This window comes from Sceloporus occidentalis, unplaced genomic scaffold, assembly GCF_023333645.1.
Source record: "Sceloporus occidentalis isolate IW3139 unplaced genomic scaffold, rSceOcc1.0.p SCAF_6, whole genome shotgun sequence".
In the NCBI taxonomy this organism is placed as follows: Eukaryota; Metazoa; Chordata; class Lepidosauria; order Squamata; family Phrynosomatidae; genus Sceloporus; species Sceloporus occidentalis.
Window position 1 is genome coordinate 2,492,542 of NW_028316986.1, and position 16,170 is coordinate 2,508,711.

Sequence of the window (16,170 nt, forward strand, 5' to 3'; positions counted from 1 at the left end):
ATGAAATATAGAGATATAGGATGGGAGACACATGGCTGAATGAAACTACATGTGAAAGGGATCTAGGAGTCCAAGTAGACCATACATTGAACATGAGTCAATAGTGCAATGCAGCAGCTAACAAGGCCAATGAGATTCTAGGCTGCATCAATAGAAGTATAGTGTCTTGATCAAGAGAAGTAATAGCGCCACTCTATTCAGCTTTGGTCAGGCCTCACCTGACCCAGTTAAAAAGTGGCGTGATTTGGCTGCTTTTTGCACAAGTTAATGTCAGGTTAATGCCAAAGTGCCCCGATGTGTCTGAAAACAATCCCGCTCTTGCAGGATATTCACAGGATTTAAACCCCATTTATCCATGAAGCTTGGGTGCTTTGCCTCCCACATGATAAACCCCTATGTGAGGAAGCTTCAAGGGCTTTACAGTAAGTCAGGGGAAAAGGTTTACAGCTCGGAGTAGTGTAAGTATGGCTGCAGATACCTGCAGTGCAGCAAAGAAAGGCAAATGAATAGAAGCATTGTTTCCAAGAGTCCCATTATATTCTGTGCTGGTCAGGCCTCATCTGAAGTACTGTGTCCAGTTCTGGGCACCTCATTTTAAGATGGATATAGAGAAGCTGGAGCAGATTCTGAGAGGGGGAACCAGGATGGAAAGAAGGATGGAGAACAAGATCTAAAAGAAAAGGTTGAAGGAGTTGAGGATGGTCAGCTTGATGGAGAGAAGAAGGAAAGTGGATATGGTTTCCCCTCTTTAAATATCTCAAAAGAGAGCAGTGGGCAAGTATGTTTTCTGCTGCCCCAGAGAGGAGGACCAAGTCTAATGGTTTTAAGTTACAGGAAGGTAGGTTTTGATTGACCATTAGAAGGAACTTCTTGACAGTGACAGCGATTCAGCAATGGAATCAATTGCTTGGAGAAATTGTGGGATCTCCTTCTCTGGACATCTTTAGAAAGAGACTGGACAGCTACCTGCTGGGGATGCTTTAGCTGGAGATCCTGCCATGAGCAGAAGGTTTGACTTGGGAGCCTCTGGGGGCCTCTTCCAACTCTTGGATTCTATGACTCCACCTTATTTATGAAAAAGATTCTTTTTTAAGGGTACTGGTCTCAGGTCAGAGATCTTAGAGGAATGTTACAGGTCACATCTCTCTGTAGAATCATAGAATCCTAAAGTTGGAAGAGACCACAAGGGCCATCCAGTCCAGCCCCCTGCCATGGAGAAACTCACAATCAAAGCAGCCCTGGCAAATGGCCATCCAGCCTCTGTTTAAAGACCTCCAAGGAAGGAGACTCTACCAATCTCCATTGAGGGAGTGTGTCCCAGTGTCAAACAGCTCTTAACGGCAGGAGGTTCCTTCTAATGTTGAGCTGAAACCTCTGTTCTTGTAGCTTGCATCCATTGTTCCAGGTTCTGTTCTCTGGAGTAGCAGAAAACAAGCTTGCTTCATCCTCAGTATGACATCCCTTCAAATACTTAAACAAGGCTATCATATCACCTCTTAACTGTCTCTCCTCAAGGTAAAACATACTCAACTCCCCTCATAAGACTTGGTATCCAGACCCTTCACCATTTTGGTCTTCCTCCTTTGGACACATTCGTTTCTCAACATTCTTTTTGAATTCTGGTGCCCAGAACTGGACATAATATTCCAGGTGGGGCCTGTTCAAAGCAGCATAGAACGGCACTATGACTTCCCTTGATTTAGACACTATACTTCTATTGATGCTATGTATTCCTATTCCTATGTGGCCCTTTTAGCTGCTGTATCACACTGTTGACTCATGTTCAACTTGTGGTCTACTAAGACTCCTAGATCACTTTCACACGTAGAAGTCTCCTTAAGCCGGTTTTCCCTCATTCTATATTTATGCATTTCATTTTTTTTCTGCTTAAGTGTAGTATCTTACATTTTTTGGTGTTGAATTTCATTTTGTTAGCTCTGGCCCAGCTTTCTAGTCTATTCAGGTCATTTTGAATTTTGATCCTGTCCTCTGGAGTACTAGCTCTTCCTCCGAATTTGGTGTTATCTGCAAATTTGATCAGCATGCCCTCTATTCCTTCATCCAAGTCATTGATAAAGATGTTGAATAGCCCTGGGCCCAGGACAGAACCCCACTGGACATTCCACTGGTCACTTCTCTCCAGGATGAAGGAAGGAGAGGAGGAGTCATTGCTGACTACCCTTTGTGTTTGGCTGGTCAACCAATTGCAAATCCATTTATCGGTTGCATTGCCTAACTCACAATTTACTAGCTTGTTTGCAAGAACGTCATGGGGACCTTGTAAAAAGCCTTACTGAAATCAAGATATACGATATCCACAACTATATCCAAGCGCATGTTTGTGTGTGGAAGGACCGATCAAAGGCAGAGAGCCACAGGCATATTTGCACAAGCTGGTCATGGAAACATCCACATATTCACAGGCCCAGCCTTCCTCTACTCTTACCACCTGGTATAAAAGAAGTGATAAAAAGCTGGAATGGTGCTGACACAGTTGTGGTCCAGAAACCACCAGGAGACTGGCTTCTCACAGTTTGGGGTTCTGCTCTCACTCAACAGGCTCTGTCTCGGTAACGTTCCAAACCATTTCCCTTCTTTCTGCCTTTTCCTCCCAGGCCCAGTACCCCCTAACTATGCAAACTGTTGCAACCCAATGTTTGCAAAGGCACTGCAGAGAAAACCATGGCGTAAAACAAATATTCCCACAGGAGGCCTTCATGAAAGGCTTGGAATGCATGGGACTCCCCTTCTCTGCCCATCATCACCAACCCAGGTCTCACGTTCTTGAAGCTATTCTGCATGTTTCTCTTAGCCTGGGAAATTGCAAACATGAGATACAGCGGGCCCTTGATATCCGATGGGGTTTGGTTTCAGGATCCCCTGTGGATAACAAAATCCGTGGATACTCATGTCCCGTTAAATACAGTGGCATAGTGAAATGTTGTCCCTTATATAAAATAGCAAAATCAAGGTTTTCTATTTGGAGTTTATACTTTTTTTTTGAATATTTTTCAAGCCATGGATGCTTGAATCCATGGATAACAAATCCATGGATATAGAGGGCCAACTGTATTTCGCAGTATGGGACTTTTCTGCAAAATATAATATAATAAAATAAAATAAACAGACAGGATGACAAAATGCAGCTTTGGCCAACCCCCTTCCCAATCCAAAGCCATTCTGTTTCTGTTCTAAATGTAGCCTCTTGTCCTGAGTGCAAATTGATTTGTGGGAATAGAGTCCAAAACTTTTAATTGTTCCATTAAAGTTCAGACTATAACCCAGAGCAGACTCACTAAATGCTCTTGACACAAAAGCCACCAGCAACCACTGGCCTGTATAGTTTGTGGACCGTGAAGCTGACAACAGCCCGTATCTTTGATGGCTTTACCTTGCCCAAAGACAGCCATTCTGTAAATCTCTTCCACCCCCCGGAAGCCCAGCATCCGGCACACAACGTCTCCATCTTTTTTGTCCCAGCCGTCGTCACAGACGGTCCCCCAAATTCGGTCATGGAGAACTTCGACCCGTCCTTCGTGGGGGCCGGAGCCATTCACCAGGCGGATGCTTGCTTCCTCTGGGGCAGGTCCTATGGGGAGAGCAGGGGAGAAGAAAACACAGGTGAGCAAGCACAGAAACAATTCAGCACTTACTTTACTTTAGTAAATACAAGCCTTAAGTCCCAAACAGGATGCAGCAATGTACAGGTCAGGCAAATTATCTATCTATCTATCTATCTATCTATCTATCTATCTATCTATCTATCATCTCCCGCTCTTTTCCCAGGACTGGGGCTCAGAGCGGCTTCACAGCATTAAAATCAACAACAGTACAATTAAAAACATTTTTAAAAATAAAATAAATAAATAACGTACAGTACATTAAAAAGAATTATTAAACTAGTCTAACATTCCAGCCTGTCCTTATAGCAATTCCCTAAATGCCTGTGTGAACAGGTAGGTTTTCACCTGCTGCCGGAAGGCCATCAAGGAGGGAGCTGTTCTGATCCATTCCCTGGGAGATCAGGGAGTTCCAGAATCTAGGGGCAGCCACTGAGAAGGCCCTCTCTTATGTCCCCACCAACCATGTTTGTAAGGGTGTTGGGATGGAGAGAAGGGCTTCCCCAGAGGATCTTAGAGTCTGGGCCGGTTCATACCAGGAGAAACGGTCTGCCAAATAGTGTGGACCTGAGCCATGTAGGGCTTTGTAGGTAATAACCAGCACCTTGAATTGTGCCCGGAAACAAACTGGCAGCCAATGAAGCTGTTTCAACAGGGGCGTTGTATGGTCTCACACTCACCCTCAAGTAGAAAATGCAGGCCACTCAAAAGCTCGCTGTGAAGAATTTGCTCAGCATTTTGCAGATAAAATCACTTAGATTCAGTCCGAATTGGATGCTACAGTTAACACAGAATTGGATGCTACAGTGGATGTAACCTTGGTTCCTGCCGGTCCAGTGTTAATGGTTACTTGTCAACTTGTGCAGCCTGATGATGTGGACAGAATTCTTGGAAAGGTAAGAGCCACCACATGTGTCTTGGACCCTGGCAGTGGCTCTTTGAACCAGTTGAATTTTCCGAACACTTTTCAAAGGCAGTCCTATGTAGAGCCCATTACAGTAGTCCAAACGGGATGTAACCAAGGCATGTACCACCGTGGTTAGATCTGGCTTCTCAAGGAATGGGCGCAGTTGGCGCACAAGTTTTAAATGTGCGAAAGCACTCCTGATCACAGCAGAGACCTGGGCCTCCAAGTTCAAAGCTGAGTCCAAGATTAGCCCCAAACTGCGAACCTGTGTCTTCAGGGGGAGTGTGACCCCATCTAACACAGGCTGGATCCCTATTCCCTGATCTGCCTTCCGACTGACCAGGAGCACCTCTGTCTTTTCTGGATTAAGTTTCAACTTGTTTGCCCTTCTCCAGTCCGTTACTGAAGACAGACACTGGTCCAGGACCAGGACAGCCTCCTTGGATTGAGGTGGGAAGGAGTAGTAGAGTGTCATCTGCATATTGATGACACCACACCTCAAAACTCTGGACAACCTCTCTGAGGGACCCCACAGGTCAATGGCCAGGGGGTTGAACAGGAGTCCTCCAGTACCACCTTCTGAGTTTGCCCTTCCAGGAAGGAACGGAGCCACTGTAGAACAGTACCTCCAAGCCCCATCCCAGAGAGGCAGTCTAGAAGGATACCATGATCGATGGTATCAAAAGCCGCTGAGAGGTCCAGGAGAACCAACAGGGACACACTCCCCCTGTCCAGTTCCCTGCGTAGGTCATCCACCAAGGCAATCAAGGCTGTCTCTGTTCCATAGCCAGGTCTGAAACCAGATTGAAATGGATCTAGATAATCCGTTTCATCTAGAAACCCCTGGAGTTGGGAAGCCAACACACATTCTAAAACCTTGCCCAGAAATGGTAGGTTAGACACTGGCCGATAGTTATTCATTATTGTGGGATCCAAGGATGACTTTTTTAACAGAGGCCTCACAACAGCCTTCTTTAGGTAGGATGGAACTCTGCCTTGTTGTAGGGAGGCATTGATTACCTCCTTTACCCACTCAGCCAGTCCCCCTCTGGCCTGTTTAATAAGCCAAGAAGGACAAGGGCCCAAGACACATGTGGTGGCTCTTACCTTTCCAAGGATTCTGTCCACATCATCAGGCTGCAGAAGTTGAAAAGTATCCATTAATACTGGACTGGCAGGAGTCAAGGTTACATCCACTGACACTGTATCAACTGTAGCATCCAATTCGGACTGAATCGGAGTGATTTTATCTGCAAAATGGCGTGCAAATTCTTCACAGCAAGCCTTTGAGTGGTCCGCATTTTCTACCTGAGGGTGAGTGTGTAAAAGGCTCCTGACCACTCGGAACAGCTCTGCAGGCCGGCTCCTTGCAGATGCAATGCTGGCAGCAAAAAATAATTTCTTTGCTGCCCGCATTGCCATAGAGTAGGCTTTCAAATAGGCTCTAGCTCGTGTTCGATCAGATTCACTCCGAGTCTTCCACCAACGTCGCTCTAGTCTCCTTCTCATTTGCTTCATCAACCTCAAATCCCTATTTAACCTTTATTTATGAAGCGCTGTAACTAAATTTACACAGCGCTGTACATACAATCTTTTAGTTAGACGATTCCCTGCCCTCGGGCTTACAATCTAAAAAGACATGACACAGAAGGAGAAGGGAGTGGTGGAGGGAAAGGGTAAGAGGTCCAGCAGTTCCTCTCTACCTCCAAGGCCTGGACCAAGGGAGATGGACTGGAGGGAGGGCGAGGCTTCATAATGAATGGTTAATCATTTTCCAGGGAAAATACATACTCTCAAGTAGGATAAAACATATACAGTACATAGCAATACAGGAAATGGTTCAATAAACAGGCACCACAAGAACATCAAATAGTAAGCGACAATTATGCAATGCCTGGGAACCTTCTCTGAACAGGATGGTTTTCAACTCCGTTTTGAAGCTGGTTAAAGAAGTGATGGCCCTTGTGTCTCGTGGGGGAAGAAGGTTCCAGGAGTGAGGGGCAGCAAGTGAAAAGGGGCGAATCCGGGATGGGGGAGAGGAAATCCTGGGCTGAGACAGCAGACCTTGACTACTAGAACGGAGGGCCCAAGTGGGAAGGTGAGGAGGAAGAAGGTCTGATAAGTAAGGAGGGGCCAGTCCATGGAGAGCTTTGAATGTCGACAGCAGGAGCTTATACTGAATGCGGAAAGGGAGAGGGAGCCAGTGAAGGGATGCCAAGACAGGAGAGATGTGGTCAGAGTGGTGGGTGGAAGTGATAATGCGTGCAGCTGAATGCTGGACAGAGATTAAAGGACGGAGGTGAGAAAGAGGAAGCCCAGCCAGGAGGACGTTACAGTAATCCAGTCGTGAGATCACTAGGGCATGGACCAGGATCTTGGCAGTAGAGGCGGAGAGATATGGTCGGATTTTGGCAATATTGTATAAAAAGAATCTAGAAGCCTTGGCTGTGGTCTGGATCTGAGGGATCCACGACAGAGAAGAGTCAAAGATAAAACCAAGACTGTGGGCTTGCTGGACTGGTTGAATAGAAATGTTGTCCACAGAGACAGAAAAGGAGTGTTGAAGGTTGGGCTTAGGAGGAAAGACAAGAAGCTCCGTCTTGGACATGTTGAGCTTCAAACGCCGATGGCGCATCCACTGCGAGACAGCTGTGAGACAAGACGAAACTTGCTGTTCAAGCCTTGGAGAAAGGTCAGGGGCGGAAAGATACAGCTGGGTGTCATCGGCATACAGATGGTAGGAAAAGCCAAAAGAGCTAATGAGTTTTCCTAAGGACAGTGTGTAGAGAGAAAACAGAAGGGGACCCAGAACAGAGCCCTGGGGAACAGGAGATGAAGTCTGACCACCTGCAACTACTGCAAAAGATCTGCCAGACAAGTAAGATCTAAACCAGTCGAGAACAGAGTCTGAGAACCCAAGGTCAGAGAGTATGTCAATTAGGAGACAGTGATCAACGGTGTCAAAGGCTGCAGACAGATCAAGAAGGATGAGAACAGAGTAAAGGCCATTAGCCTTGGCCTGTAAAAGGTCATTCGAGATCTTGGTGAGAGCTGTCTCTGTAGAATGCCTTGGGCGGAAGCCAGACTGAAAGGGATCGAGGATGGAATTGGCTTCAAGAAACTCAAGACAGCGCGAATAGACAACCCGTTCCAAAACCTTAGAAAGAAAGGGAAGAAGAGAACCAGGGGGCTGGTTTGGCTCTACTCCGTGAGAGGGGACGCTCAGGAGCGATTGTGTCCACCGCCCTGGCCATTTCCTCATTCCAAAGGCTGGCCAGGGCTTCAACAGAATCGCCTGCCAAGGTGACAGAAAACTCCCCAAGAGACCTCAGGAATCCATCCGGATCCATCAGCCTCCTGGGGCAGACCATCCTAATCGGCCCCCCACCCCTGCAGAGGTTCTGAGTCCCAGTGAGTCTAAACCTGACCAGATAATGATCTGTCCATGATAATGGAACTGTGGAGAGTTCCACCACACCAAGATCATCATCATCCCACCCAGCACCAAAAACAAGGTCCAGAGTGTGCCCAGCAGCATGTGTAGGGTCAGATACTACTTGGGACAGACCCATGGTTGTCATGGAGTCCATGAAGTCCTGAGCCACTCCTGAAAGAGCCCTGGTGGTGCAGTGGTTAAATGCCTGTCCTGCAGCCACTCACTCAAAACCACAAGGTTGCAAGTTCAAGACCAGCAAAAGGGCTCAAGCTCAACTCAGGCTTGCATCTTTCCGAGGAACTCACTAAAATGAGTACCCAGATTGTTGGGGTCAAATTAGCTTACAGTTGTAAACTGCTTAGACACTGCTTAGGCGGTATGAAGCGGTATATAAATGAAGCTTGTTTTGTTTGTTTTGAAAGGGTAGTCCCAGCATGGATGTTGAAGTCCCCCAGCACTAATAGACATGGAGATTCCAACACCAACCCCAAGACCACCCCGGTCAGCTCAGGAAGGGAGACTGTTGTGTAGCAGAGTGGGCGGTACACCAACAGAATCCCTATTCTGTCCCGGCTACCCATTCAAAACCCATAGATTGTGTGAGGGGCATCTGGTCAGGGGGATGGAATCACGATATACCACTGCAACTCCACCTCCTCGCCCTCCAGATCTTGCCTGCTGCTGCACACAGAAACCCAGTGGGCAAAGCTGAGATAGATTAACTCCTCCATCCTCATCCAACCAGGTCTCTGTTATATATGCCAGGTTAGCTTGTTCTTCCAGGATCAGGTCCTGAATGGCAGCTGTTTTACCATTCACTGACCTGGCATTCAGCAGCAGTAGCTTCAACCCAGGGAGACTGTCATCAAGGCTATCCATGCTATTTAAACTGTGAGACAGCTTTGGGACCACAAGCACCCTCTTGAGCTCTTCTCTTACTTGATGTTTTATTTGTCTCATCTCTCTCCGTAGCTACCTCTGCCTTGAACGACTCCAATGGCTGCTCCCTGACTCTGTATATCCCCTCCTCCCTCAGGAAAAAACATCTTCCCTATTAAATTGACAGGAACAGGAAAAGAAAAACAAAACAAAAAAGGACAGGTAGCTAATAAATCTGGATGTTGTCTGGTGAGTTTCCTGTAGAAGTCCCAGCCTTATACCTCAGGCAGGCAAGGCAACTGTGTAAATGGCATCTAGGGTCCACAAACACAGTCCAGGCCAAACACAGAAGAACACAACAGGGAGCTAGGTAGGTCAGATAATCTCTGACAATACCTGGAAGGCAGGGCAAGGAATTTATGGATCAGCAGCTCAGTGCAACTGCTACTTATAGTCACAGAATCATAGAGTTGGAAGAGACCCCAAGGGCCATCCAGTCCAAACCCCTTCTGCCATGCAGGAACTCACAATCAAAGCATCCCCAACAAATGGCTATCTAGTCTCTGCTTAAAGACCGCCAAAGAAGGAGACTCCTCCACCCTCCGAGGGAGCATCTTCCACTACTGAACAGCTCTTATGGTCAGGAAGTTCCTCCTAATGTTTAAGTGGAATCTCTTTTCCTGTAGCTTGCATCCACTGTTCCGTGTTCTAGTCTCTGGAGCAGCAGAAAACAAGCTTGCTCCAGCCTCAATGTGACTCCCCTTCAAATACTTAAACAAGGCTATCGCTTAAAGAACTGCTGTTTTTTATAAATCCGCTGACACCTCCTGGAACCCTCCCTTTGTTGTCTCCATTCAGCAAAGGTAGGTAGGGGTAAGTTGTCTTCTGTATCTGAACGGAAAGGACCCTCTGCCAGAGCTGGTCCAGCTCTCTGGTCTGTCTGGACCAGCTCTGGCAGAGGGTCCTTTCCGTTCAGATACAGAAGACAACTTACCCCTACCTACCTTTGCTGAATACCTGCTCTAGTTCAGCAGCAGGTCTCAGTAGATCCAATGCTTCAATCTCTGAATCAGAGTCGAGGGAATTTAGCAAATGGGAGGAATATCTCTTAAATTCGAATGAAAAGAAAGTGGGGCCAAAACGCATTCACTTAAAAGTCGCTAGTTTAGCGCAATTATGTGAATACACATTGCGTTCAAACTGGCTCCCCATTGCTCGAAAATAGCATGCCATTGCCCGAATTTGCGTGTGGCAGTCTATCACGCAATAACGTGAAATCACATGATTGTGTTCGGACTGACTTCCCATTGCCCAAATTTGTGTGTAGTGGGTTATCACGCAATAACGTGAAACCCCATGATTGCCTTCAGATTGCCATTGGATTATACTTCCAATTCCCCTTGTCTGATAAACTCCCTGGTTCATGTTCTGGAAGCAGGGCATGACAATTAGCTAGAACCCTGCTTGTGCCTTTTAACACGCATCAGTTTCCCAATGGAGCAGTTGGGCAGGTTTGTCCAATGCGTAACATCTGCATTAATTTCGACATTGCAAAAACAGAGTTGCACATGTGGTGCCACTGTGCATCCAGAAGCCTGTGCTTATGCCATAGAGATGCATCTGAGGATGCATATCCACACATACATCTGGATGGGCACTGGGTTCTCTTCCAACTGTGGGCATGTCTACATGGGTCAATTAAACCAGTTTCTGCCTGCCCTGACCATAACCTGTCTCCACAATGTAGGGCCAGTGACATGCTTAATAGAGTCCATCCATCTAGCATGCAGTCTTCCTCTTTCTACTTCCCTCCACCTTTTTTTAGAATTATTATTTTCCCCCAATGAATTCTGTCTTCCCACAATGTGGCCAAAGTACAACAGCCTCAGTTTCATCATCTTGGCTTCCAGGGAGAGTTCCAGCTTGATCTGTTCAAGGACCCATTTGTTGGTCTCCTTGGCCATTCATGGTATCGTCAACACTCTTCTCCAGCACCATACAGAATCACAGAATCATAGAGTTGGAAGGGACCCCAAGGGCCATCCAATCCAACCCTCTTCTGCCATGCAGGAACTCTCAATCAAAGCAGCCCCAACAGATGGCCATCCAGCCTCTGTTTAAAGACCCCTAAGGAAGGAGACTCTGCCATAATCTCCAAGGAAGGAGTGTGTTCCACTGTCAAACAGCTCTTACTGTCAAGAAGTTCTTCCTAATGTTGAGATGGAATTTCTTTCCCCGCAGTTTGCATCCATTGCTTTGTGTCCTATTCTCTGGAGCAGCAGAAAACAAGCTTGTATTGATTGTATATGATTCTATAGTTGTATGAATGTTTCCCAAACTTTGGTCCTCCAGGTGTTTTGGTCTTCAACTCCTAGAAGCCCTAGCCCAGTTTGGCCAACCATCAAGAATTTGGAAGTCCAAAACATCTAGAGGACCAAAGCTTGGGGACGGCTGCTCTAAAGGCACTAGATCCTGTCTGATTTTGGAAGCTAAGCAGAATAATCCTTGGTTAGTCCTTGGATGGGAGACTGTCAACAAATAGCAGGTGCTCTTGGGTTTTCTTAGGCAAGGAATAATCAGAGGTGGTTTTGCTCATTGCTTCCTCTGAAACAGAGGAAGGAACTGGCAAACCCAACTCTGTTAACTCCTTGCCTAGAAAACTCTACAAAATTCATGGGGTCCCCATAAGAAAACAAGCAACGTGAAGACACAGACACAGAGTGAGAACCCTGGAACAGTTGTATTAACATGTCCTCAGAACAATGCCATTTCTTCCTTCTTGAACAAGGATGATTGGAGCTAAGTATACAGCAGAAGTCCAAACATTATGTTGGCCTCTTCAACCTTAAATAAACACAGAATGGACAGGGATGTAGACAAGGGGGGGGGGGTTCTTGGGGTCCAGACACCCCCTTCCATTAGAAAAATGAATGGTGTGTGTTGCTGTGCTGCTGCACCCAAGCCCCATTATAATGTCTGGACTTCCTAAAATCCTAGCTACGTCCCTGGAATGGATCTGATTTGCTTTTGTCTGGTGCATAAATAACACGCTTGGAAGGTGGAATGATGCCTCTATGAAAGTCTAGAAGTAATCAAGTGTGCAAAAGGCTTAGGAAAATGGACTATTTTGAGCCTTGTACTGTATCACATGCTTCTCAGGGTGGAATGGTCTTGATGCATGGATGCCAACTACATCTCCACCCAACCTGAAGTTCAGTAAAGGCCAAACTCTGCCAGCCTAACTCCCTTGGAGCTGGTAGCATCAATGATGATGATGAGCCACCTTTTCTCACCTAGGCTGACAAAGGAGAAGCTTCAGGGTGCATCTGCACTGTAGAAATAATACAGTTTGACAGCACTTAAACTGCCATGGCCCCCTCTGAAAGAATCCTGGGATTTGTAGGTGGCGAGGCACCAGCACTCTTTGGCAGAGAAGGTTCAAGACCTTGTAAAACTACCAATCCCAGGATTCCATAGGATGAAGGTACAGCACATAAAGTGGTGTCAAATTGCATTATTTCTACAGTGTGCATGCCTCCAGAGAGCTCCTCTAGGATTCCATAGGAGGATGCAGGCATGGCCATTAAAGCATAGCACTCTGTTTGCAGAGTGTGACTAGGTCCCTGCACAAGCATGTACAGTGTCAGTGGGGAAGTGAGTCTACTCCAAAATGGGGTCCAAACTCCACATTTCAGTCTGTTTGGAGGACAAGGTTGAGAATCTTCTACAGTTCCTTTAAAGTTAAGAGATTAGGAAAATTGAGAGTGGGTTTATAACCCCACCAACATGGGAATCAGTGACTATCCCAGGATACAGGTTGCAAGACCATTTGAAAGAGCTGATTCCAACCTGCGGAGCTTCTAGATGCAAGGATAGATTCGCATAATCATTGATACAATCAGAGAATCCAAGAGTTGGAAGAGATCCCAAGGGCCACCCAGTCCAACCCCCTTTTGCCATGCAGGAATACACAGAATCCTAGTGTTGAAAGAGACTCCAAGAGCAAACAATCCAATCCCTTTCTGCCAGGCAGAAAGACACAATCCAAGCCCTCCCTGGGACAGATCGCTATCTAGCCTCTGCTTAAAAACCTCCAAAGACAGAGATCCTAACACCTGCTAAGGCATCAGCTTCTTCCACTGCCACACAGCTCTTAGGAGTTTATCACACGAAGGAGATCGGGACTTTATCCTGTGAATATCCTGGAAAAATCACATAATTATGTGAAACAATTTCACACAACGTTGCACAAAACCCGCCATTAAAATGGTCACAAAGAAGGATTAACACACATCTATTTACTCAATGTGACACCGCTTCAAATATTTAAACAAGGCTATCTTAACCATCTCTTCTCCAAGCTAAACATCCCCAGCTCCCTAAGAGTTTCCTCATAAGACATGGTTTCCAGACCCTTCACCATTTTGGTGGCTCCAGTTTCTCCACATCCTTTTTGAATTGTGGTGCCCAGAACTGGACACAGTATTATTCCAGGTGAGGCCTCACCAAAACAGAATAGAGTAGTCCCATGACTTTCCTCGATCTCTTGACACTACACTCCTATGAATGCAGCCTAGCATTCTCTTGCCTCCTCCCAAAGCAGATCTCCATGGCTGGGCAAGAGACCAAACTGTTTTCAGCAACAAACTCAGCACAAGAGGCTTTGCTCTGGCAGGTTAAGTGGGGCCAACGGCTTGGATGGCTCCAAGCCATGGACACGAGGCGGCCTGGCTTGACAGCTCCACTGTTTGGATTGCAAAGGAAAGCACAATGACTTTCCACTCCCTTTCCCAAGGGGGTTATGGCTCTGTCCGTAAATTAAGCCGTAACCACCTGCAGCTCTTGGACTTTCAATCTCTGCTGAAAGGAGATCTTGAAGTTGTTTGCATGCGTCTTCTCAAGCACAGCATCCTGGGCTTTGTTCCAGAGAAACATTCATAGAGTTCAGCTTCTGAGTGTGGACAGATTCGTTACTGGTGGAAGATCTCACCTGCCAGAACAGCAACTCTGGCTGCAGCTTCATTGCAGTTTGACACTGCTTTAACTGCCATGAGTGCATCCTATGGAACCCTGGGATTTGTAGTTTGGTGTGGCTAAAAAAAACCCCTTACAAATCCCAGGATTTCATAGCATTGAGCCGCAGCACTTAAAGCGGTGTCAAACTGCATTAATTCTACTGTGTAGATGCAGACCCTGTCCTCCCACCTGCTCTACACAATGGAACCGTCACAGAAATGCAGATTTACTGGGGTCAGGGGACCAGTCTAGAGGGAAGTGGCATACCTTGCATTTCCATTTCCATTTGTTTTCAACTTGGAACTTGTTACTGCAATGTGACCTGTTTTATAATAGAAGGTGTTTATCTTAAGCTTAGGCATATATTTTATTTAGTCAATTTCAACTATGATCTTGCAACTGCATGAAAGCGTGGCTGTTGTTTGCAATGTTCGTTGGACTAAGCAAAAAACGATTACTATATCTACCGTATATACTTGTCTATAAGTCTACAAATTTATGCCTAAAAATTGATCCCAAAATCTGAAGTCGACTTATTTATGGGTCACTATGGAAAAATGATAGCTGCTCTTTCAGATTTCCCCATGCGGTGCAGAGAGGAGTTTTGCAAGCAAGAGCCAAGCAGAAAGAGTCCTGGGTGAGTGAGTGACATTGCTGTTTGTTTAAGAGTCCCTCTCCTGCCCGCGCGACTGGCTGAAACCAAAGCTGAAACGAAGAAGCAAAAACCCTCAATGAGAGTCTCTCTCGCCATATGCTCACAGACACACACTGAAGAAGCCTCCAAGTTTTACCCTTGACTTATCCATTGGTCATGGTAAAATCCATAATTTTGGGCCCAAAATCTGACCTTGACTTATACATGAGGTCGACTTCAAGTTGAGTATATATGGCATCTCTCTCTCTCTCTCTCTCTCTCTCTCTCTAATCTATCTAATCTATCTATTTATCTAGTATACTCATACACTCACACTCTTTGTTGTTAGTTGCCTTCAAGTCGACTCTGACTCATGGAAACCCTGTGGATGAGACATCCCCAAGATTCCCTTGTGCTCTGCTCAGACCTTGTAAATTCAAGCCCGGTGACTCCCCTGACTGAATCCATCTATCCGGCCTGCAGTCTTCCTCTCCTTCCTCTGCCCTCTACCTTTCCTAGCATTATTGTTTTCCTAGTGATCCATGCCTTCTCCTGATGTGGCCAAAGTATGACAGCCTCAACTTGTTCATCTTGGCTACCAAGGAGAGTTCTGGTTTGAGAAGGTTAAGAGGGGATATGATAGCCTTGTTTAAATATTTGAAGGGATGTCATATTGAGGATGGAGCAAGCTTGTTTTCTGCTGCTCCAGAGAATAGGATAAGGAGTAATGGATGGAAGGTACAGGGAAAGAGATTCCACCTTAACATTAGGAGGAACCTCCTGACAGTCAGGGCTGTTTGACACTGCCTCCGCGTTTGGTGGAGTCTCCTTCTTTGGAGATCTTTAAACAGAGGCTGGATGGCCATCTGTCAGGGATGCTTTGATGGAGAGTTCTTGCATGGCAGAATGAAGTTGGACTGCATGGCCCTTGTGGTCTCTTCCAACTCTATGATTTTATCTGTTCATGGACTTATTGGTTTGTCTTGTTGGTCTTCCACAGGATCTTCAGCATTCTTCTCTAGCACCACCACATTTCAAATTAATTGATTTTCCTTCTGTCTGCTTCCTTTCTCGTCCACCTCTCACATCCATACATGGGGATGATGGGGAATACAATGGCCTGAAGCATTCTGACTTTAGTGCTCATTTGTATATCTTTACTTTTCAGGATCTTTTCCAGTTCTTTCTTATTTTTTGACTGGTCAATGTTTGACCCTTGGTATGGGAATTCTTTGACTATTTCGATTTTGTCAGTGTCTAGATTTGAATTTATGTATTCCTTCTGTGGTCATTATTTTTGTTTTATGTTCAGCTGAGAAGATGTGACCACACTCATCCAGTGGTTTCTGCGACCCTTATATTAATTATATGATCTTATAATATGTTATATTTACTAGTGACTTGCACCAGTGGTGGCAGTCGGCAAAGCAGACACTGCTTCAAAGTGCTCCAAATTGTCCTGCAAAATCCAGAGCAAAAGGTGAATTGCCAAAATTGTAACCCCCCTCACAACCTTTGAGCATTGGATGACTCTAGAGACCAAGGGTTCGAATCCCAGCTCAGCCATGGAAATCCACTGAGTGACGTTGGGCAAGCCATGCTCTCTCAGCCTCAGAGGATGGCAATGGCAAAGCCCCTCCAAAGAAACCTGCCAAGAAAACCCTGTCAGGTCACCTTA

The 16,170-nt window shown here is 46.0% G+C and overlaps 2 protein-coding genes across 2 annotated transcripts in view; both read right to left on the reverse strand.

The window, feature by feature from the left end:
- SCARA5 (scavenger receptor class A member 5) overlaps positions 1-16,170 on the reverse strand; it is a 139,153-nt gene that overhangs the window by 4,412 nt on the left and 118,571 nt on the right. The window contains exon 8 of the mRNA XM_089528720.1: positions 3,392-3,589. Coding sequence (XP_089384846.1) covers positions 3,392-3,589 — 198 coding nt within the window. The remainder of the gene's footprint in view (positions 1-3,391; positions 3,590-16,170) is intronic.
- Positions 3,986-8,117, reverse strand: LOC149310322 (uncharacterized). The gene is made up of 3 exons (XM_089531144.1): positions 7,711-8,117; positions 5,328-6,067; positions 3,986-4,014 (listed from the first exon to the last, which is right to left on the reverse strand). Exons 1-3 carry the CDS (start codon positions 8,115-8,117, stop codon positions 3,986-3,988), a joined length of 1,176 nt encoding a protein of 391 aa, XP_089387270.1.

Bases quoted from the DNA above. Each gene is read 5' to 3' on its own strand.
- LOC149310322 (XM_089531144.1), bottom strand. From the start codon at position 8,117: ATGGACTCCATGACAACCATGGGTCTGTCCCAAGTAGTATCTGACCCT. The intron at 6,068-7,710 runs GTTCTCTTCTTC...TCATAAATAAAG, and splicing joins AGAGCCAAACCAGCCCCCTG to GTTAAATAGGGATTTGAGGT. The intron at 4,015-5,327 runs GTTTCAGACCTG...CTGATCTCCCAG, and splicing joins TCTAGATCCATTTCAATCTG to GGAATGGATCAGAACAGCTC.